Source organism: Papilio polytes, unplaced genomic scaffold (assembly GCF_000836215.1).
Source record: "Papilio polytes unplaced genomic scaffold, Ppol_1.0 DF824135.1, whole genome shotgun sequence".
NCBI classification, from domain to species: domain Eukaryota; kingdom Metazoa; phylum Arthropoda; class Insecta; order Lepidoptera; family Papilionidae; genus Papilio; species Papilio polytes.
The window spans coordinates 584,907-609,257 of NW_013525069.1; the positions used below are offsets into that span (position 1 = coordinate 584,907).

The following is a 24,351-nucleotide window of genomic DNA, read 5'->3' on the forward strand; positions in this document are numbered from 1 at the left end:
TTTTTTTATAACATAAGGTGGCAAACGAGCAACAGGTCACCTGAATACGCTAAAATGGCGAAGCGACCGCTGCCCATAGACATCTGTAATTGCAGATGCTTTGCCTACCCTTATGCGACGGAGGAGAAGACGCACATAAAGAGGATATTTCCCCTTCTTATGCATCTCCTCTATCTATCTCATACATGAGTTGTGTCAGTGAAAAAATACAGATAGTTTATGTAGTTTCTATTTCTGTTTTACTCTACTTAGTGATTTATTATGTTATTTGAGACATACATAGTGATGATACATGTTACTAGGTCACAGCCAATGTAGTACATACTCGTATTTCGAATAAACAATTGTTATGTAAATAGATTATTTTTTATCTTTTTAGTGAATCGTAATAAAAATACAAAAACATGTCTGTTTTTCACCTAACTTTGTTGTTTGTTTCATATTGACAATATTATACATCCCAGTAATGCACTATTATGCAAAGAAATTTAATATTTTAAATTATGTATTGAATGGTTTGAATTTAGCAGATTTATTTTCTGTCTACTATTAGTATTTCATATTTAAAAAGAGCGCAAGGATAAAAGAAATTTATACACATTATCGGAGTAAACTCTGGTCTAATTAACGGATATCAAGCAGTGTAGATATTAAGCCCAATGTTAAGCCACAAGACGGCACAGATGAAGATATGCCTTAAAGTACATCTCAACCATAAGATTAAGGGATTGCGGTGGCGTCTAATCCAGTAGGATACAGCCGCTGCGGTAGGTAGGTATTTGTCGGGAATCCTGACTCGAATTCCGAAACGCTTCCTTAATAGCATACTTGAATGTTTGTTTTCATTGTATCGTGACGTCATTGTATTTTACATTACGATAACCTTTGTCTCGAAAAGCAATTAAATTTAATGATATGAATTTTTATAATATTAAATGGGTGACATTTGATCTTTGTTATACTGTTTTGGTTAAATGAATATTTTTTAAGAAACTTTGCCACATCGAGAATCAACAAATTTAGATATATTAAAAATATAACTCCCATGTTATATCTTGTTTTCCATGCTTAATGTTGTTATTGTACTAATATAAAACAAACTACTCAATTTGCATATCAAAACGTCTTTTATAAGAAACTTTAAGAATGTAAAATAAAAAGTATTATTCGTACAATAGCGGCATTCCGTAATGTAATCTCATAAAAGAATATAACACATTGAATGGGACATTTAAATTCAAATTACATTGTCATGGTAAATTAAGTGCGGTAATTTAAATGAAAACATGACACGGTATCGTTGACGTGTGATAATGGACACGAACATCTTCACAACTAGCGCCTCCCTGGCAACAGGATGCCTAGTCTTAAATTGTAAGGAAGGATTTGTCTTAAGTTTTGGAGTAATCTACAAAGTGGTTGTTTTATTGTTAGTGTTATATTCACAAATTATATGAAATTGTGTATAAGTTGTACCTATTCAATTATTTACGAACATAATTTGTTTTACTTATTCATTGGCCATTAAAAAGTTAGTTTTATTTATGGCCAACATCTATTATATCTACGTATGGACATTGCAACTACACTAAAATTATTATTATTTCATAAGTTATTTTTTTATTTTGAAAGTATGAAATAAGCATTCGTACTGTGGAAAACGTGTGATATCAAGTTAATCATTTTTAATTACGTTAACCTCAGAATTTGTGTCACATACAACTACGGTTATTAGTCAACAAGATAATTCTATCTAACGTTAGATTAACGTTGTAAATCAATATTTATAATCGATTTGTAACCAGAAATATTTTAACTATGTTACGATAAAGAGCTTAATCGATTTTATATATCTATGTGAAGATATCAGCAGGACGTTCACCTAACATACAAAGATGTCTAAATACCTAATCCGAGACCTAATGCTGAAAGTTAAATAAATGTCACCTAATAAACTCCGCGGAGTCGTGGACAAATAAAAAACAAAAGAGAGTCAAGAATTTTACAATTATTATGTCCTTTAAAACTACTATAGCCTTACAAATAAACGCGGTATAAAGTTAAATATAGGAATAAACTGAGTATAAGTAAATATTACTACAAATTTTAGTAGTAATTTTGCTTTTACCGAGTTTATTCCTAAGTTTAACTTTATACCGCGTTTATTTTTAGGCTATTAGTTATTAATTTACATTTAATGTCTTCAAAATTAGAAATACTTTTTTGTTGTAGAAAATAAATAGATACTTGTGACGTAACCTTCATAGTGCAATTTTATAATGAAGTATATTGCCAAAGATATTTATACAATCAATTACATTGCTTGTATATCGAGTGGATATAAATATGTTTTGTAAGAGAATCCGCCAATGAATAATATACAACATGAAAGGTTTGCCATGTGACAAATTGTCGAAAGATTAATATGTATCAAAGAGGCAACCACGCACGCAACGTATTGGCAGAGAGAAATCATGGGGAGGAGACCTCGTATATAAAAACAGCTTTATCGGAATTGTATACGTAATTGAATTCTTAATAAATACAACCATAAATGTATGAGGACCGTTACAACTGCTTGTAATGCAAATTCTATACGAAGTTTAATAAATTCGTAAAAATAAATTTAATAATCGCAAATAAAAGTAATTAAAAATTTGTAGTTATCATAAAAATATTTAAGAATATTAATTAAGTATAAATTTATACAGTTTCTGTTTATTAAGAAACAATGAAATTTCGTTTGGTCGTAAAAACAAATTCTTCATAAAGGCGCCTAAGAGCTTTGAGCAAACTAATTAAGTAAGTAATTTTGGCCTGAGAATTAAGCTTGGGCCTTTGTAATTAATTTCATATAAAAGACCTAAATTAATTTACTTGTGTTAAAATTGTTTTAATGAAATTAAGGTCAAATAGATTTTTTGTAAATTAATTTAGGTCTTTTATATGAAATTAACAAGAATACGGGTAATTCAAACTGGGTGCTAGCACGAAAATTTAGAAAAAAAAAACAGTTATATACCACACTTCTGTAACATTTGTGCATACCCGGGCGCTATCACATGTAAAGTATACAATCGATTCTCCTAAAACTGTAGTCGATGATGATGCGAAATATTCGTGCAAGGTCTTACGATAACTTAGTCATTTTAAAGTAAAGCTTTTAGAAGCTGCCACTTTTCTTCAATTTCAACTGAAGAGGAAACTTTATGAGTTTTTTGTTGGCAATATCGCGTGTCCTAAAGTCCCACATATCAAGTGTTAAGGTTACTGTCAATAGTTAAATTACCAAGCAACATGATATTGGCGCGCGGCCGGTCTACTTACTAGACCACATTCGCAGTATCACCGTATGGCATTGACACTAATACCGCACGCAGTGACATCCAACATCTGAACTTATTGTGCGTAATGTTAGTAATAGAAGCATAGTATTACAAAGAATATATTCAGCGTTTTAATAAGCTTGTAGCATTAACGCGTATTATCGTAGTATCTATAGACTAAGACACAAATAGGAAACAAAAACATTTCACATATTGAGCTTTGGAAGATAAGCTCAAACTTTATGATTCTTTGTTTTCGTATATGGTTCGCTTTCGTCATTATATAATTTGCTACAGACGTATCGTAATATCTATTATCTTTATAAATGCAACGCCCAAAAGTGGAGACTAAAAAATTCGTTGAGAAACAAAATATTTAATGCTCAATGTAAAGCTAACCAAGTTTACGATTTATTGGTAACATACTTACAAAACTTGGACGCCGAATAAATTTTCCATTTCGTAATCAGTTTGACATCAAATACTTGACCACTTGCGAGAATCTAGACATAAGGAGAGCAGGTGAAATTCTCACAAACCTAAATAATGTCAATATCAATATATCTAACACAATGCAATGTAAAATATAATCTATTTCCAACGGTATAAAGACTGAAGGAAACGAAAATACGTTATCATGCGATTGAGTAAGAAATTGTCAATGAATTTGGGTCAAATATACATTTTGATAGTTGAGTGCACGAAAGATAAACAATCATATTTGTCTCGTTTTTTTTTTTTGGAGTAGTCAAGGCTGGATATAATCATTCATATCAATAATTAGTAAGGCATTGGAACACTCTAGAAAATTACTTATTAACACTTAGAATCGCCTTACTAATTCCAAAGAATTTTTTGAAATCTTAAAATGCTGAAATATTGAAAATTTAATTTCAAAGCTTGCAGAATTCCTTAAGACGTTAAGGAGAAAAATAATTATTGAAAAGCAAAGCGAGTTAAGAAACGATTTTAGTAACAGTTATAAATAATAATGAAATAACCAGAATTCACGGCTACAAAGTAATCCGTTTGGTAAACATGAAACGTTTTATTTTTTTCCATTCGCGACATTACAAAGCCAGCGAGGACCACCCAACGTGCAATTGTTATAAACATATGCCGTAATAAAAGCAATTATTTTACAGATAGGTTATCTATGTTTGCGTTTAGATTTCATTTTCAATGAAATTTGATTGATACGTCGTCTACAAAATATAAACATTGACATCATTAAAGTTCTTTGACTTTGATAATTGAGTTTTCTTTTTAACTGGGCGATACAATTCGGTCATTACTTATTACTTATAATTTACTAGCTGCTTGCGTGCGGATTCATCCGCGTAGAATTATAAAAAAAGATGTTGTTCACATTTGTCAAATTCTCAATAGCAAATGTCAAAATGACATGACATGACATGCCAAACCTTAGCAATCTTTCTTTCTTGATGTTGGTAGCAACTTATGGTCTCTTTCCCACATAAGAGTTTTTATCCAAAATATTTACCCCCTAAGTTTAATGTGAAGTGAAGTTTATTGTGTAAAGTGTAGGGCTTTTTATTAAAAAAAGGATTATTCAAAAATATGCTATAATTGCTGTCATCTTAGGCAGCAAAGAAGTATGTGTTTACGCTTTATTATAATAGTATAGATATATGTCTTTGTTTCTATTTTCCTTTCTTCTGTATTTGTATGTTTAAATCCTCAAATATGTTGACCTTGGATGCTAGAATCTCACGTATGTAATTCAAATTTGAAATTTTACGTTGAATAAACATTTCTCTCGTACGCTAAAGGAAATGCTTTACACAACAGCTTTATTACCTTCACTAAGTACTCCACCCACAAACAGCAATTAACAAACCAAACACGCTATCTCTAAGAGCTAGTTAGTAACAAACATAAATACAAACCGAGCAATTATTGCAAGAAGCCAAACAAAACTTTTTTTTAGTCGACAGTCGTGGCAACCGTCAAGTGCCGTCAGACCTTTCAATAAACATCTTCAAAATCTATTCCCAATTCATTTAATATACGGTCTTACAAAAAAGAACCTCTCTACAAACAATCAGATACGAGGAATCCGAAAAAGAAATCGATTTTGCGGCAAACGATTTACTTTCTCAAGGCACGCAATTACGTTATTTTAGTTTTTACTAGATTATAAAACGTTAATGAGGGTGCCCGCATGTGTGCGGTAGTTTTTTGCGCATTCGGTCTTTATGGGTCTTTTATCATAACATTTCATTAAAATATAACAACTTAATTTGGGAAGGCGCCTTACCGCCTACGTCGTCGATTGATTTCACACAAATTATGATACACCGCATTCTTTTTTTATGAACACCGTCGAAGTTCCTTAAAATAATTTTTAAAAATAACATTTGTAATTCTACAGAAATATACATGAAACAATCCAACGTGTAAAATATGTGATAAAAGTATCGGATTTTGGTACTCTATTTAACGTCACTTTTAAGCTATCTGCGCTATCAGCCAGTGGTGGGACAGGCCTTTAAACACACAAATACCGATAAATGATATTATTACTAATCTTTTTAATCAATACTAAAGCGTACAATGTTAGTAGAGTGAAAGTTTATTGATACTCATCTTCTACGATCAAAATTGAGTTACAATCGCCTCAAGCCATCAACACTTTAGGTAACTAGTATTTTTTTCCATCTAACTCAGTGCGAGTTATTAAATTTCTTTATCAGTGCGTTCATATCTAATTTTAATTAAAAAGAGTCACATATTTTATGCGATATTCGGCAGTAGGCGGTGCAATGTGTCTGTGGGATAGAAGCGGCTAAGATAATTAGAACTATTTGCGCTGTAACTTTGTTAGTATGGTGTTGGATAATTAGAGGTCAATGTATACTGGTGATGCAATATTAAATCGTTAAATTTAATATTGCTCGTATTTTGTTTTATTGCTCCACACTTGGAGCGTCAAGTGGTCGTTTTTCACGTACCGATTCTATACAAATTCTCACGCGATTATCGATCGTATTGTTTAATCGAATAGTGAATCGATATCATTTGTTTATTCACGCTTTAATAATAACCAATTGAGTTAGCTTGATACACGTGTCTGACATGAATAGCTTTTTACTGTTATACATTATTTACGATCTAATACAACGATTTTAATTAATAGCTATTCACAAAATTAAATCAATTAAAAAAAATGTTTCATTGCAGTTTTTTGCAGAAGACTTACCTACCCGAATATATATAAAGGTGTATCAACATTGATAAATCTATCTTTTCCTTGATATGCACAGTCTCTTGAGAAAGTATACTATGGAATTCGGTATTAATTACTAAAGTTTTCACTTCGATTATGCATGCGATGGCAATAGAAAGAAAAACTTATGTAACGAGTTGACATCGAGCTCATCTGCTTGTATGCAAGTCGTCCGGTGGCGGGTTTCGAAATGTCCAATGTAATATTACTGACAAATAAATCATGCTAATATTAAATTTATTAACGTGTCCAAGTGCTGATGGATTGCGATCTTTATTAGGTCAGCTGCGCTTGTTGGGTGTAATGCGAACTCTACAATCTGACGCGGCATTTTGACTTACGCGACGTAATTAATAATTGTCATTGAATTAAGCGATTTTCAATTTTATGTCATTGATATAAATACTATTTTATATTTTGATAATGCTTGTAGTATTTAAAATATGTAAACAATAGCAATTATTACAATATTTCATTTGCTACCGGGGTGGGGAACAATTGATTTTATATGAGCTATTTCTTAAAAAAACAGTGTATGTACAACAGATTTAAATAACATTACAGACAAATAGAAGGTTAGGATAATTATTTTAATTATAAAATAATCTAATAGGTTTTAAAGTGTCTCAAGAATAATTTCGAAGCGGTTCGTTGCTACGCGTAGCGTTATTATATAAAGAATTGCGATAATCCATAAGCAAACACTGTACGTCTGTATCCGCACTAAATAACTGAAGGTGAAAGTACTTTTTATTTGAACAGTTGATCGTGTTAAAAAGCGTCCGCTCTTGCGTCAAACATTACTAGTGTTTAAACACTTCCTTGGAATTTACTGCATAAAAATGATTATTGCATCAGCTGTCAAGATAATTATGAAAATAGTCGAGGCAGCAGTAGGATTTTGTGTATACATTTATCTAATTTATCAAAATCTAATTCACGTATCGTTTCTATATTACTCTATACAAACAATAAAAATAAATGATGATGTTTTCGCACATATATGTACATTACATTTTGATGTTACTCTATGGTCAAGTTACAATTGTTTCAAAATAAACAAAGTCCAGATTAATTCTAAAACCACTATCTGTATTTTGACTTTGATTTTTTTATCAATTTTAAAACAATAAAAGCGACACTACGACCACAATCGTGGGCCAGGAATCTAAACCTATTTATTCCTACGTGGTGACCGTTCGCTTGCTATATTGCACGCAGGACTTTACCTGTTGCAGTGGCTGGCCGTTGACCCTTGCAGTATTGACATATTCCTATAGTTCCTCACGTCTGGCCCTACCTGCCAACATGATTACAGTAAACCCGCCACTACTCTACTACGTCGTGTTACCTTGCCAACGCGGAGGTTTAATACGAACGCTCGTATTTTGTATGAAGAAAGACTTTTGATTTTTGGTATATATTTATAAATTCCTCCCACTTTGATTTAATTTGTTTTGTAAAAATATAGTTACAAATTAATGTTATAAATACATTTAATTTAAGATTCTCGAGTTTGTTTTTGACTGGAAAAAAGTTAAGCAAGTATAATGCAGCGAATAAATGAAATAGTGACATTAATAGTACTTACGATGGTCGTTTCCATCGGAGCGGGCCATGACGGTGCCGTTGGCGAACACGTTGACGTACATATGCGAGCACTGGTTGTAGAGACGAACCGACCGGACCATCGATGGCACCGCACCGCAGATCACCACCTGTAACAGTTGCCCGTATTATAATGAGACACTTTTCGTATCATCTGTACCTATACTTCTCTAGCGATTCTCTACACGACTGTACCTTCTCTACTTTACCTAAATCTTAGATCCATAAACGATAATACTATAACAAAAACCTCACTCAATCAATTCGTTCCTTTTTGGCTATACTGGCACATACTCGTAGATATTTAAAACTCTTCATTTTTTACAAAGAATTCAACATAGTAACTTTTTAATTTGATATTATCTGATAATAAATAAGTAAAACAATGATTTATTAAGTAAAAAATAAATCAAAAGCTATCCATAACTTGTAGCGAATTGAATATTAATCTAGTTACATAAATGTTTTATTGTTACAACTTTATGAAATGCGTGTACAATATCGATTATAGATGATTTTACAACATTTATTGTTGTACTGGTTTTCCATTTGAATAATATGTATTTTAAAGGTTACATTTAGTAAGACGTCTGTGTAAAATTATCGTACCATTGATCTTAAGACCGTAGCAATTGCTACGAATTGGAAAGGGAGAAAATTGTTCCTTGTAGTACTAAATGTATTTCTTTAAATGTTTCTGATATTAGGATCTTAATCACGATTTTAAAAAAGCATTTTGAATATTTGTATTTATTCACTATATTAAGATTGTTATGTTAAAAGAAATAAATTCCCTTCCCACTGAAAGTCGAATTTTGTATAAGAACGGTCGGCACACGAGCTATAATTGACTAATAGGATGTTATGATTTTCAACTTATTGCATTGTGCGTGTCAAATGACATTTCAAATGGGTAGGAAATGTTCGTCCGCGACTACTATAGGTGCAAGTTATAACAGCTACAGACTTGGTCAGTCATAGGTCGATATCATAAGCACTTTACCGCTATATCTAAATATGCATCGATTAACATACGCAGAGCTGCAAGTGATAGTTAAATTGACTTAATTATGGTAGTCGTATCGTCGTAACCTAAACGTTAATTAGTAAATCTAACTACGCAATGCTGGCTTGGAAGTAACACTAACACACTATACTTAAAATGTCAATGTTCTTAATAGAAAATTTATTAGCTGTTATTAATACTGCTTATACTAAAGAGAATACAGTAATATATAAATATCGGTGCTATAAATGCTGGTGACGTTTACTCCAGTCAATGGCTCAGATATTACTAGATTGACTGTACTTCCAAATACTATAATCGGTATTATTAAAAAAAAATACCAAAGTATTTAATAAAAAAATATTATAACCTTACAAACAAACACGGTATAAAGTTAAACTTAGGAATGAACTGAGTATAAGCAAAATATGTACTAATGTTTGCTTACACTCAGGTTATTCTTAAGTGTAACTAATTTTAAACAATTAATATGATTTTAGCTAGCCATTTTAATTTAAACACTTCAATAGAGTACTCGCTAGGAATGCGGGAGAATAACCAATCCGCGAGAATGACATTGACAGCTGTCAGCTAAGGACGTGACGTTTATGCCGATAATCTAGTGTTGCGCCAATTCTACAGCACTATGTTGTGTTAATCTTCAAAGTTCATTATATTGCCTTTTAGATATGAAGAATTGAAGTTTAATAAAGTAATAAAACAGTATGAGAGTATTAATAAATTGCTTGATGTGGGTAACACATTGTAAAATAGAATATAACTACATGTGAGGTCCGTATCGGTGAAATTTTAACAACTACATGTCTAATAGTTCATATTAATTTCCTTATACTGTCGCATTGCTTTCGCTTGGCTTTTAATGACGCCGGTATTCCTCGAGAGCCTCATTAAGTAGATATTGATCAATCTGCCTGATACTCAGTGGTCTGTGCAGTTGCTACTGAATATCGATGAGCCACTAACATGTTCAATGCTCTTAATAAAATGCGCTTAATAAAAAAAAAAAACAAAACGAAAACATTTTGCACAATTTTTAAGCAATGTAAAAATGCAATCAAAGGAATTTCAAGAGTTGTACAGAATTATAACAATAATAGAACCTTCAGTGCTGAGCACAATAAGGAAACAATCGATCGTTTTAATGGGTCAGCCGTGCTCAGCTTAGCCGTCAAGCTGAGAGCTTGAATTGGACAAGTTCGGACAATTTTAAATCCTATTTGATATGTTTAAAAAGTCGCATATTCAATGTTATAGAATCTTGTATTACGACCTTTTACTATTAAAGGGGCGGTGTCATATTCAGGTGGGAAAGCATAGGCTACCGCGCCGCGGTCACTGATCAGCCATATTGCATTTCAAGTTACGTTTCTTACGCATAGGGTTTATACCTCGTTCCAATAAACAAAGGTAAATAAAGAATTACTCAAAGGTGAAAATTGTGAGAAAAGAAATTACCTATGCATTGGGTAATGGTAAAAAACTAACACAATAGAGAATGTTAATCCTTAAGATTGCACGTTTAAGAGTTGGTATTAACTTAAAAGGAAGAAAACCCATTTAAATCTTCATCTAAAATTTGTCTACGCTAAGAAAGGTCTCTTCACTTTGGTGATATTACTGTAGACTAGCTAATACCCGCGATTTTATTCACGCATTACCCTTTTGTGAAAGTCCGGTCGAAAGCGGTCCAGCCGTTTCGGAGATTACCCGGAACAAACGCGCCTACGGACTTTGGACAGACAAAAAATTTTTAAATGCGATTTTCGTTATCAGCAACGCGAATACATCATCTTCTCGAACCTGGAATGTTTCTTTTGATATTGCAAACAGACACTCCAATTTTATTATACTATACTATGAAAAATATCACGAGATGGAATTCTTCGTGATGACGAAATCAAATCACATTCCCCTAAAAGTTAACCTATAATCGTAAATTCACTTTTAATCAAGTTTCGAGTAGGTCGAAGCCCAAAACCCACATTACGAAACATTCATTATGAAAATGTTGGCCGGTCTTAATAAACCTGACACATTATCATTAACACGTCAAAACAGGTCATACTTAAAATTAACGACCCAATAACCGCATATGAAAATATGTATCAAATTAATTTTATGGTTATGAAAATATTTACGGATTTTTTATAACTATACTGTAGTTAGAAGTTATGTTAGTTTATAAGAAGTCTTAACGGCGCTAACGCAAATATACCAATTTGTTCAAAGATTAAAGTAATTAATTCATAAAACCAATGTAATACAATTAATATAAATTGCAATAGAAATTACATAAAATCTCACATGACTTAATTACATGATTACAAAGTTACCAATTAAAAATCTAGAAGTAATATTAATCAATTACAATTATTGATATCAGTACGTTTATCGCATTTGACCGAGTCAAGAGCAATAAAAATTGTTTAAATGGACTTTAACTTTTTATGAACATTTGTTTACCCATATTATTGATATAAGGCGGTTAAAACTTATATCAAGGTTGCGTGTCGATCTCGTGTCTTATCTGTTTGTGTTAATAAATTCCTCTGGCGTATTGTTAAAGCATTAAAACGGTCGCTAGGCGACTCTAATAAAGTTAACGCAAACACGCATTGACATTCATATTAAATAACGAACGTCATTTGTACTTTTCTTTTTTAATTTCTCGAAAATTCGGAATTGATGCAAAAAAAACTACTTAGTTAAATAAAAATTTTGAAGTTTACAACAATATCGTGGAATGGAGCTTAAATTTGAAGAACATAAGAATATATAAGAATCTAACTTTTTACTTTAATAATTTTTATTTCAATATTTCACCTAATTTAGATTGTTATTAATATTTTATACCATTTTCGACAAATGTAAAAAATAGTACAAAGTACAAAGTGCAATCCCTGACTATTGTTGTTTCGGTTTTTTTTTAATAAAATAATTACTTAAGTTAATATCTAATCGGCCACCACAGTACAATTTCTTTGATATATTTTAAACAATTTAGGTAAGAAATCTTTATGATATTGTACCTATTAATTTCGCGGTACCCATCAATTCCAGTAGGTAAAATATAGGGAGAGTGAATATCAAAGGATCTTGAAGCTTTTAAGCATTTGGAGGTCACTTTACTGAACCAACTAACCTTATCTATCTTAACCCGAACGCACACATTATTAACGGTTGATTACATATCAACCCTGGCGAAACTATTCATCTCAAATGTATCGGAAATTTACAAGCCGCGAACTTTGATAATTGTAATCAATATTACGAAAATTATATCGTGTTCGTATGCGGACGTTTGATGAGCGAGACCCCACACGTTATAATAGCTACTTGAATACAAATTATCTCGCCGACCGATAACAGAGAATAAATTATTAAATTCTATTCCACATTCCAAGTCTGAGATTCCTTATTTAACTTTCGTTTTCTTTTTTCAAGATAAAACATTAAACCGGGGTCTGTTTGTGTTTGTGATTTTTCGTCATAAGGCTGAAGATGTCATCGTTAATGCCATACTTTAAAATATAACAATTATCATAGTTTACTGATGTTTAGCATCATATGCCAACAATGACACTAAATTTTCTAGAGAACTTCAGGTCAACCTGCACTGATAATGTTGACAAGGTTTATCGTATAGACATACAACTGACCTAAATAAGAGCAACAGTCAATCTTACCTGCTAATTACTATACATAATACAGATATACAACTGTTCACGACGCGATACTCTTGATATGACTAAACATTGAAGAAAACAATGTGACGACATCAACTCAAATAATAAGACCTTACTTATTTTGTTAATCGAATTTACAATAAAATAAATTGAGATTATAAAAGGCATTTTTTAAAGTGCCAGCGAACATTATAACAACGACAATAATATTAGACACTTTATGACATTTTTATATGTATGTTTGTTACTACGTAAACCTCTCTAAAACGGTTTAATCGATCTAGATGAAATTTGGCACAATTGTAGAACAAAGTCTGGAAGAACATAGACAATTTACATAAGTTTGTTTTTGTCTGCACGAACGAAGTTAGTTAGGAATAAGGAAAAGTAAATATGCATTCACGTAAATCTACCAGCGTCATGATGAAAGAATTTAAGTCGCATATCACGTTCGTCACTACGCTGTATGTCACCAAAAGATATCGATACGAGAGACGGTGATAGCCTAATTTTATAACTGAACGGTTGCTACGATCCATACTTCGATGTCTTATCTTCGCCCTGTCTTATACGTTGGATTAGGCTGGCCACACACGCTTTTGATAAACAAGACGTAATGATTGTTTTTACAAGATAATGATTTTTTAAACAACTTATGTACTTAATAATAATTTAGTTGTGAGGTTACAGTAAATGTAGAAGGAAGCAGTAATATTGTTATTATGACAAACCACTTGACCCACTTGAAGCCAGCACTTGTGGAGCAGAGGAGCTATCATGAATATTAGTTAGGACGTTTTCGTAACGTAATCGATGAAATTTTTATTAGATTTATACAGTGCTCCTACCAGCCTTTTAACACAAACAACACCCAAATGAATTATATCGATAACGTTACGAATACGTTCTTGCAACTGTCACGCAAATATTCGTGATAGACCCTCAGACTTTGAAATGTGCGCAGTAGATGAATAATCAAATACCTGTCAAAGATACATAACAGTGACACAATATGTTGACTTTGTAACTAAGAAGTGGCGCTTCGTTATCTAATTCTTTAATACTTTTGCAGTTCGTCATGCAGATGAAATATTTGTGTGAGAATTCAGAGCGTGCGTACACCTTTGACTAAATTATCGCACAACTAAAAGTCGAGTAGTCTGCACACCTCCATATAAGATCATAGGATAAACAGTTATGCGACAATTTAGTTTCAGGTGTTCGAACGCTCTTATATCCTTCATCATTCACATTCGAAAAAAGACAAAGTATGTTTTATAAGAAATGTTACGGCAATGGAATTTTACGGATAGGTTTTTGTGCGTTTCTACTAAAGTATTGACACTAAGTTAAATGTTTTAGTCTACTATACTAGTTATAAGACAATAAACAATGAATTTCTTTTAAAAAAAGTACAAATGTAATTTTTCCTACGAAAAGTAGTTCCATCTACTATGTCTTCGTTAGGTATGCTCGTAGCATCGCAAACCGCTGGCCTGATTACATATTATATTTATATTTGTACGTAATAAGTGTTTGCACGACAAATACCAAACAACTCGTTGGGCGGCAAACAGATTTCTTTCCACACCGTCCTAAAATAGTGCCATTCAGTTCGCAACTAATGCACGGAATAGAAAAAAAAAGTGATCTTAGTTTATTAAAAGTATGCAATGTATTTATTTTCTGGTTTTTCAGAACTGTTTTTTACTCTTTTTCTACATAAATAAAAATCAATGTTTATCTATGCTTTAATATTTGTTTATATAATCACGTTTTTTCACATTGCATCTATAATGAGAGGATTAAAATTTGTTACGATCTAAATCTTGTGTTCTATTATATCTTTGAATGTTATCAAAAAAAAATTAAAAGTACAATTTGAGTCAAACTTTCATACTAACAATATTTAAATACAAAAAAAGACTAAAAACGCCAATTACAACACGTAAAAATCACTTTCAATGATCAAATAACACGTATTCAGTTTAAAAGACTGGCCATCGAGTAAACGTCGGCCACACAAGACGCTATTAACTGGTGGATTAAATAATGAAAGCTCAACAGCACGATATAATAAAGCTAAATTTCTTCATCGCGTAGCGTGCAGTTCGTGATCACGGCAAATGATGGGCTGAAGATAAATACTTCTTGATACATATTAACTTGAGCATACGAATGTTAGTATCAAGATTTTTTCATTTAGGCACATTAGCGATAGAGCCTACATAAATAATCATACTTTGTGCTAATATTATAAATGCGAAAGTTTAGATGGATTTTGTACCTAAATTGGCTGAACGGATTTCGATGATTTGGTACAGTTGTAGAGGATAGTCTGAAAGAACATATGGCTATTCACTTAAGTTTTTTTTAATTCCACGCGGACAGAGTCGCGGCGAAAGCTAGTCAAAAACTAAAAATCTTTGTGAATACCTAATAATGTAAATAGAAACTGAAATAAAAAAGGTATCTTGTGTGTTACTTTTGCTCGTATACTGGGCCTTAGACATTCTTTTTCTACCTAAATATTGTTCTCTCTAATTTGCTCTATAAATGTCTCAGATATGGATATGGATTTTGTGGTATTTCCCCGACCTATTCTATATTTATCGTCATATCTATATATCTTGATCGTAAATATTATTTTTATCGAAAATGAAAGTCTGCAAAAACATTTTTATCAACCACAGAAGGCTTTTCTTTTTATCTACATGCATGCACTATTTTTTAATTTTGTTTCTATGGTGGTAACTCTGACTCATATTCTAAAGTCCAGCTTTTTAAATTTTGTTATAATTGTAAAAGATAATTCAACAGTGGATTCATTTAGTACAAAAACTATTATAGTGGTGAATAAAGTAAATTTAACATAGAAAAATATTTTAAGAATTGGCTATTAGATAAGTTACTTCTAATTTTTTTTATAATATAAAGTGGCAAACGAGTAAGCCACCACCTGAATCCACCGAAATGAATGTTTAATTGACCGCCTAGCAACATGTGTAGCAATCCATAATTGAATATTTTTTCTTGAGTGCTACGAACATCGAAAGACGTAGCCAAGTTATTTTCGACCTTTGTCGTTATTACAAAAGTTTAATTTGAATTCAGTTGAATACTTTTGTATGAAAATATTTAAAATATTTTGATTAGTTTTATAATAATTCGGTTAGTCTCAGTCTGTTACGTAAAGGGAATTTGTATTTAATATTTAAGTCTCTAGTCCAATTATAAAAGTTATAGTTATTTAATATACTTGAATATAGTAATACTGTTATTAACATCGCTACTTACCATCAGGAGGCACAATATCTTCGCTGAGACGGCAAGCTGTGGTAACCTGAGAAAAGAAAATCCAAACGTTAGTGATTTTTCAACATTTATAGAACCTTAAAGTGGATTTCCATTACACACAACATTGAAACTATAAAGAAATTGTCATTTTTGAACAGATCTGTTAACAGTAGAAGCCCACGGTTAAAGATATCGTCGTAATTTTAAACCTTTTGCCGAGTTTGTAATACTTTGCACGTTAGCTGTATTTGCAAAAGGTTCAAAATCGCTTAAAAGTTTCAACGGACAATATCACAGCTATAAATTATAGATGAATTACATTAATATAATTCGATGAGCATTATTAATTACAAATAAAACTCAACTCATTTTGTTTGCACATTTTTAACATTTTTGTCACGGCGCCATTATTTTTTATCTTGCTACGAAACGACATTCCGCAATAATACGATAATAAATCAAAATAATATTACATGTTTGCAACATTATCTATTTTTTGAATAAATTGAAGTTTTTTTTCTTGAAATTAAGCTCTTCATTTATTAGTCTTACTCAAGTTCCGGATGTGACCACTTGAAAATGGAAAGCGTCAATATTGTTAAGCAAATTTGTGGTGAGGATGCACTGAGCATTGTTTATCGTCTGGATTAACACGACAATGTTTGTTGTTATCTTTACTCTTAATATTTTTTTATTATTTTAGGCTGCGCCATCTTTAACAAATTATTTATTTTAATAACGAAGACGAAGATTATGAATAGCACTAGAAGTTTTAAATGTAAAATGTAAGGATTTATTTAATTAATTTATAGTTTAATGACAGGTAATGACAATCATACGTATGACATATGTACGTCAGTAGAGGGTCTATCTCAAATATTTCGACAAATCCGACAATGTATTCGTAACGTAATCGACAAAATATGCATGTAATTTGTTGGTGTAATTTATGCCTGGTAGAGGCGCTATACAAAGCTATTACAATTTCTTGTATATAAATACTTTAAAATACTCGATAGTATTCTTCTCTCTGCCTGACATGCGTAATAGTGTAAAAAATTATGTTATACTCTTGCAATGTTAGCTTTAATTAATATTTGAATACCAATTAAATTTATTATTGTTCATACCATACAAGATTACACACCAAATCTTATAAGATAATCTAAAAATTGGGGGATTTTTACTTTAAAAAACCATTCATAAATTTTACATTCCTTTCTTTACTCAATTGATAAAACATACTTTCCTTAGATAAGAATGTTATCTTCACCTAAAAAGTATTAAATCTATTTAATTATTTACTGTTTCAATATTCTTTTAACGTGGCTGTATTCCTTCAGTTGTATTGACTCGTTAACGTGAGTACAACTCACGACGCAAATGTAAAACGATATCCGTAGAGTTGACTGGCGCCACTGGCGGCTACGTAAGCCGCTTCGTTTTAATCTACTGATCCACTGGTTCCCAAACTGCAGGTGACATTTTTACTACAAAATTGCTATTTTTTTGTGTAATTTTACCTCGCAACAAACCTTCGAAATTGTATTAAAACAAACCTACTATATTGAAAACAATCAAGAATTTAGTTATTTAGTTTCAGAAGTTGTCTTCTAAAATAAATGGCGGGCACATTAGACACTGGATCTAAATAATGCACCCTTTAATGGCGAATAATTATTAATTGTATATATTAAATCTAATTATGTAATGCTTTAACAAATTTTATTTCGCATGTTAGTGTTTATACGTCAATAACTTTGGTATTCAAACATGCTGACACAGAACAGCGCGGGTTTTCCAGTGTCACGCGGGCCTGGCCTCGAATAACAGTAACATCAGCACATACTCTACCCATTACAAACGATTCGGTAAACAATCAACACCCAGTGTGTCACGTACTTATAGTAATATGATTCAAAAATATCTAAGGGCAGTTACCCACGAGCGTTTTCTTACCGCGCGCGTTAAAATGCAAGCAAAAGGAACCATTGAAATGGCACGCTTATGTATTATGTCTCTAAAACACCATTAACTGATACTTATCATATACAGTTTTCTACTGCGTTCATTTCTACAATATTTCCTCCTTAGTTGAAAAAGCGCTACAGGATACTTGCCCTTAATCATTAGTCATCAAACTCCTTGTCTATCTATCGCGATGTCACCAACGTTTTAAAACAAAAAGCAAGTTCGAAGATCAAGTAATTATCGTTTCCTAATCGATGCAATCAGTGTAGATATAGCACGTATCTTGGCTCGGTGGCATTATAAGCGCTATACACGGATATTGTGCTCAGTTTATAAGGCCCGAGACTTCCGGCCAGGTGCTACACAATCTTATAGAAGACAGACCACCCATTCCATAGTTATCAGTTTGCAATTAACGTTGTTTTTTTAGTCGCATCCGAATGCTAATAGGTTTAAAGTAACATAGACGCTTGGCAGATAAATACTCGTATAAAAAATATATACAATGCAATAAATGAAATAAAATGCTTAGAATTCCAATACTATTGAATTAGTTAAATTGAGTATAGTTACAATCTGAAAACAGACTTAAAAAATGTCACTAAACGTTGCACTATGCGGAATGTTTTTAAATTTTTCGTTAACACTTAATGGAAAAAAACTGCCTGATATTTTAAAGTAACTTCATTGACTCGTAACTGTTATTGAAAAAACTCGTCATAAAATTTAAAAAAAACTTATGCTAATTATTGTTTACTTTCGTTAGAACGTTGAGTAACAAAGGTGTAAAAGTACACAGGCGTCTCTTCTTTTGTACTAATATTTATTGAGTCAAACTTGATTACAGCGTTATAAACTGATAATTTATAAGGCTAGGTGTTAATTTGCGGAAATCCGTTCTTATTCTTAAAACTAATTTTCATTGAGTCATCAAGTCCTGTACTAAACATTCCAATTTATTTAATATCTTAAGACAAGTACAGAGATGTATTAAATAATTGTCACTCTTATTATTATTAAAAACTAGCTGTTCCCATGCGACTTCATTCGCATGAAATTATAAAAAATTGTTTTATTGATTACATTTGTCAAATTCTATTCTATTTCTTGTTTATGGCTCTCCCACAGCGGATTGGGATTTGTCAAATTCAAATTCAATTTCAAATGTCAAAATGACAGACATGACATGATGACCAAGCATGGCAATTTTGCTTCCTTGATGTTGGCAGCAACTTATGGTCTCTTTCTCACATTAGGGTTTTTATCCAAAATAGTCCCCTAAGTTTAATAGCGTGAAAATATATAGCCTAAATCGTGACGTAAGTGTAGGGTTTTTTACTAAAAAAAGAATTATTCAAAAAATATGCTGTAATTGCTGACATCTTAGGCAACAAAGAAGTGTGTGTTTACGCTTTATTATAATAGCATAGATTAAAAAAACGTATGGTATAACAATTTTCATAGGCCTTGAACCTGGACTAATATTCTTTAATAAGCAGCATCTTTTCAACTTTTCATGGAAAAATTTGGCATTACAAGTTTCAAAAGTAATTATTTCTTAGTAAATTTATTACTTGTCAAACTAGAAAATTTTATGATCATGTTAAATACAAAATAAAAAAATGAAATTAAAAAAAAATCCTAATTGTAGATTTATTTTTTTAATGGAGTAAATATAACTGTGACATAGAAAAATAATAAGTATACGACCTCAATAAATTAGTCAAATGTGCGAAATAATACAATAAAAGGATGTATTTGACTTTCATACATTTTTAATTAAAATATTGAAATGTATGCAGAAAATTCAAGTTTCATCTATCATTATTAGGTAGCTTTTATCGTGTGAATACACGGTAGCTCATTAAATTAATTGAACAGATTCGATAAGTCAGAAATTTTCGTTAAAATTTTATCCTTATTATTATTCTAAACAAGATTTTTACTACAAAGGACAATAATAGCTATTTTATTTCTATTATTTTACAGCCGAATACTGAAACGAATCTTAAACACTTCGTTCTGTAAGTTCTGCTTAAACTGACAGACATTAAAATTTTAATGGAACTTAAGGTTTATGCGTGAATTTATCATCAGACGCTATTACATATCGAAATGTCGTTTCACTATTTTACCGTTAAAGAAAAATACTTTCTTATCCTTATATCTTCTTTAAGCTTATATCTGTAAAATAAAAACAAACACCGGAAACGTTGACTTAAAAATCTATTTAATCGTAAAGACTAAGAGCTATTAAAAGCCAAAAACAAATGTTAAAATACGATTAACTAACAGATATTGAACTAGATAAGGATAAAGATATCACCGGATGAACGAATTGTAAGAATTATCAAAGAGAATTATAATCACATATCAGCTTGTTACATAAAATCGAATGATTCGGGTGACGTGTTAATAATCATTCAATAAACGTAAGAGAGATAAAATCTTGTTGCTTCGTGAATTACAAAAATGTCTTACTTAGTTCAACGTCTATGTTTTACTACAAGGCGGTAAGAGGCCATCTGTCATCGCTAAAATGGCAGAAAGGACCATATCTACATCAAACTAAAAATTGGAAATGCCTTTTTCAATTAAAAGAATGTAAGATTAAATGAAAAACATAGTTTTAAATCCATCCCCTCCACCGCAGAAACTACACCCCTTTTTCTTACAGTAAATATTTTTTCATTTTAATTTTTCACCCTAACTAATGACGATGCAACGATTCTTGAAACCTAAACCTTTGCAAGTTGTTGACTGTCACTTGTTTAACGGCATTTGTAAAACAATAACGTCCGTAATTACCTACTTAATACCGCGGTATTTGCTGTAATTTTATTTATTTCACTACCAGGTGTTTTGTATGGGAAATTAGAATTAATGATAATTCGATCACAGCTTAATAGGTTTTTGGTTGTTTTTACAGTTAAAATATATAACTTAATTAAAAAGCTACAAGGCAATAAAGATTTTAATTCATAGGCGGACATTTTCAGACTCATAGAAACTCCTTTACGCTTTTTTTGCGTTAAAATTCATAGCAGCCACTATTTCATTTTAAAATTAATTACAGTTTAGACCTATGATAAATTGAAAATCGTTAAATGAAATTATTTTCTGTAATTATTTTAAGATTAATATTATACTATAATAAGATTTACTGGTTAGGATATTAATATCAATTAGACTCTAATAACATGATGCCTACTAAAAGGTTATAATACTTAAGTATCCATTCCCTACAGAACTTTAAATTATTTATAATTTAATTAATATTTTCAATATTCATTTTTCCTTCACATCCGTAATTTAATAATAATAATTCATATTTTTTTTATAAATTGTGTATGAACTTGAATGTTAAAATGAGTTTTATATTTTAAAATTAAACATTTATCAGCAACAATAGATTATTGTGCGCTAGAGCGCCTATTGATTACCTACGTTCGCCTTGACAACATTATCGGCGTATCGTACAAAGGTACTTACAAAAATAACGAAAACAAATCAATAAGTATTCATTCATTACAATGCACAATAAAACCTACTACGAATCCACGCATTTGATAACGACCAACGGAAATGAAAATCGTTCGTCAGTCCAGCACGAGAACTAAAAAAAAAATTTAACAACTAAGACTTACATAGCCGAACTTTGCCGTCATGTTGTGACCCGTTGTATATTATGTTGAACATGCATCTAACTGAATTACTCTGCGGCTGTTCCTTTACTAAAACAGTACAGTTCACTTTTATGTAATATTTTTCCAACACTGTTCGCATTCAAAAGCGACAAAAAAACACTCAATATAGCATACTTTTATGCCTTTGTGAAATCTAACCGTGAACAATAGCTTTTGTAGTCACTTGAAAAAAAACATGAAAAACGGACGTATTCCGTTCAGAAACACCTCTAATGTTTCACATCACTTTCATAATTTTCCCGAATAAGCCTGCGCGATTTGAAAACGCTTCACTTTTTCGCACGTTAGGCGTCTTTGTCGCACTGAGCTTCTTTGAACGTTCCTGCTGAATATTTTTTTACTTTTTATACTTTTCATATACGAGCGTATGTATTTTCACGCGCGTATTTGTAAGGCTTCAGCGTCGGCGGGGACATGCGCGCTGCGCGGCGGCTGGCGTACGACTACGAGATAAAAACCTCGCTTGATTATAAACTTATAAGCTAAACTTTTTTGTTGGTGTGCGTGTGTTTCTCATGTGTGGATGCAAGACTTTTGTCGGTGACCTTACAAACTTTTCTCTAGTTTTTGGATTTCTGTTATTAATTTGTTGTTTACGTAGTGTTTTTGTACACGACTGTACATAGATAAATAGTGTTTACAGTTTCGAACGAGCATCGTCCACTGCAATGCACCTGAGTGCTCGAGTGGTCGCCGTTTAATCTATGCGCGGCTTTATCAAAATGGGGCAATGTGACTGTACCTACCTTTATTCCTTTTCGTTGTAGTTAACTAATTCTTCACTGCCGCGATAAAATTGTTGCATTTAACTTTACTTCTTTCTTTGTTTTAAAAAAAAGTTAAACAAAGTTAACTTTTCCTTTGCACTGAGAAATTCACATGAAACCTAACTATGTATGTGTTTGTATATTTCCTTTGTTTTTATTTGTTAACTTATAGTAAACAAGGTAAATTCATAGTTACAAATATTGGCCAATATACGAGTAAACAAAGATTGCCCAACGCACACTTAGCAGTTTCGCACCAAATGCCCGTTCCTATTCTTTCTTTTAAAAACATACTGCGTACAAATTCGATATATCATATCAATACAGCAATCATTTATCATTTGTTTCTGTCAATAACATCATCCACTTGCCCTTATCCCTTATGGAGGGGGCACAGTATGTGCTGCTCTTCCATACATCTCTATCAGCCGTCATATCTGAATTCACTCCTTTCTTAAGCATATCTTCTTTCACACAATCCATCCATACTTTCTTCGGTCTTCCTCTTCCTTTGTAGCCATCCACATTCAATCTCAACACTTTCTGGTTTATGTCCCCATTATTTCGTCGCATAACATGTCCATACCACGCTAACCTTTTGCTTCTCAATTTCTCCACCACTGGCGCTACTTTCAAACTTCCTCTAATGTACACATTCTTAACTTTATCCAATCTGTTTCTGTCAAAAACAGAGTCACTAAAAACAGAAGACTGTTGTTATGCGACTCCGTCTGCGTGGAATTAAAAAACCAAAGTGAGTAGCCTATGTGTTCTTCCAGACTATCCTCCACATCTATACCAAATTTCATCAAAATCCGTTCAGCCGTTTAGGCTACAAACTCTAACATACACCCATCCATCTATCCTTCTATCCATCCAACCATCTAAACTTTCGCATTTATAATATTTGTAAGATTAAGTCTTCTCTGGTTTCAGTGAATTCTTGTGAATTTAATTACTATTAAAGCATTCCTAGCTCAAGTACGCTGAGTTTGTACAGCCGGCCGAGCCGCATAATGTTATGTAACTAGTCGGTTCGAATCGATTAACTAACTATGAAGCTAATCCACTATTGAAATAATGTCGGAATAACCGTTTTTAAAACAACAAACTTCGATTGTTTTTTAAACGGTAAACTGTTTCTGTTTTTTTTTTGCAAACTTATGTAAAACGCGACTTCTTTCCTCGACGCAATAACGAATACAACCTTGTGATAATTTAAATTGAGTCAACACCTTTAAACGTTAAACCATCATTCAAATGTGTGGAAAACGATTGATATGCGATTTTGAAATTCCATCTTGAGTCTGCTAAGTAGGTCAAAAACATGAAAAATTATTTTTTTTAGTATTTCCGACATATTACAGAATAATACAAAAAAATTGTAACTAGAATGATTAGGTAACTTACAATTGGATTTTACACTATATGTTAACACGGTTGTTGTGGCTAACAGATACGCAATTCGAAGGCAATAGTGGGTGCAGTGAATTATGAAGGTTCTAGACGTTATAAAATGATGCGATCATGTGTCCAAGTAAAGAAGATTGTTTTGACAGACTCGCCTTGACCCGCACAGCGACCGACCGTCTGATATTGGCCGAATGTATCACAATGTTCAAACTTTATGTCGGTATGTTGTCAGCTGCAAATCTGTCCACAGATGGGTATACCCACAGCGTTAAAGGAAGACGCACTCCTTAGGTCCCTCT

At 31.9% G+C, this 24,351-nt stretch overlaps 1 protein-coding gene and 1 long non-coding RNA gene across 2 annotated transcripts in view; one reads left to right on the forward strand and one right to left on the reverse strand.

The window, feature by feature from the left end:
- The window catches only part of LOC106099337, a 28,452-nt gene extending 6,150 nt beyond the window's left edge, over positions 1-22,302 (reverse strand). The window contains exons 1-3 of the mRNA XM_013277860.1: positions 21,813-22,302; positions 16,195-16,240; positions 8,168-8,294 (exon numbers count right to left, since the gene is read on the reverse strand). Coding sequence (XP_013133314.1) covers positions 8,168-8,294; positions 16,195-16,240; positions 21,813-21,814 — 175 coding nt within the window. The 5' untranslated portion in view covers positions 21,815-22,302. The remainder of the gene's footprint in view (positions 1-8,167; positions 8,295-16,194; positions 16,241-21,812) is intronic.
- LOC106099338 overlaps positions 1-24,351 on the forward strand; it is a 112,680-nt gene that overhangs the window by 20,175 nt on the left and 68,154 nt on the right. The gene's annotated exons all lie outside the window — the stretch shown is intronic.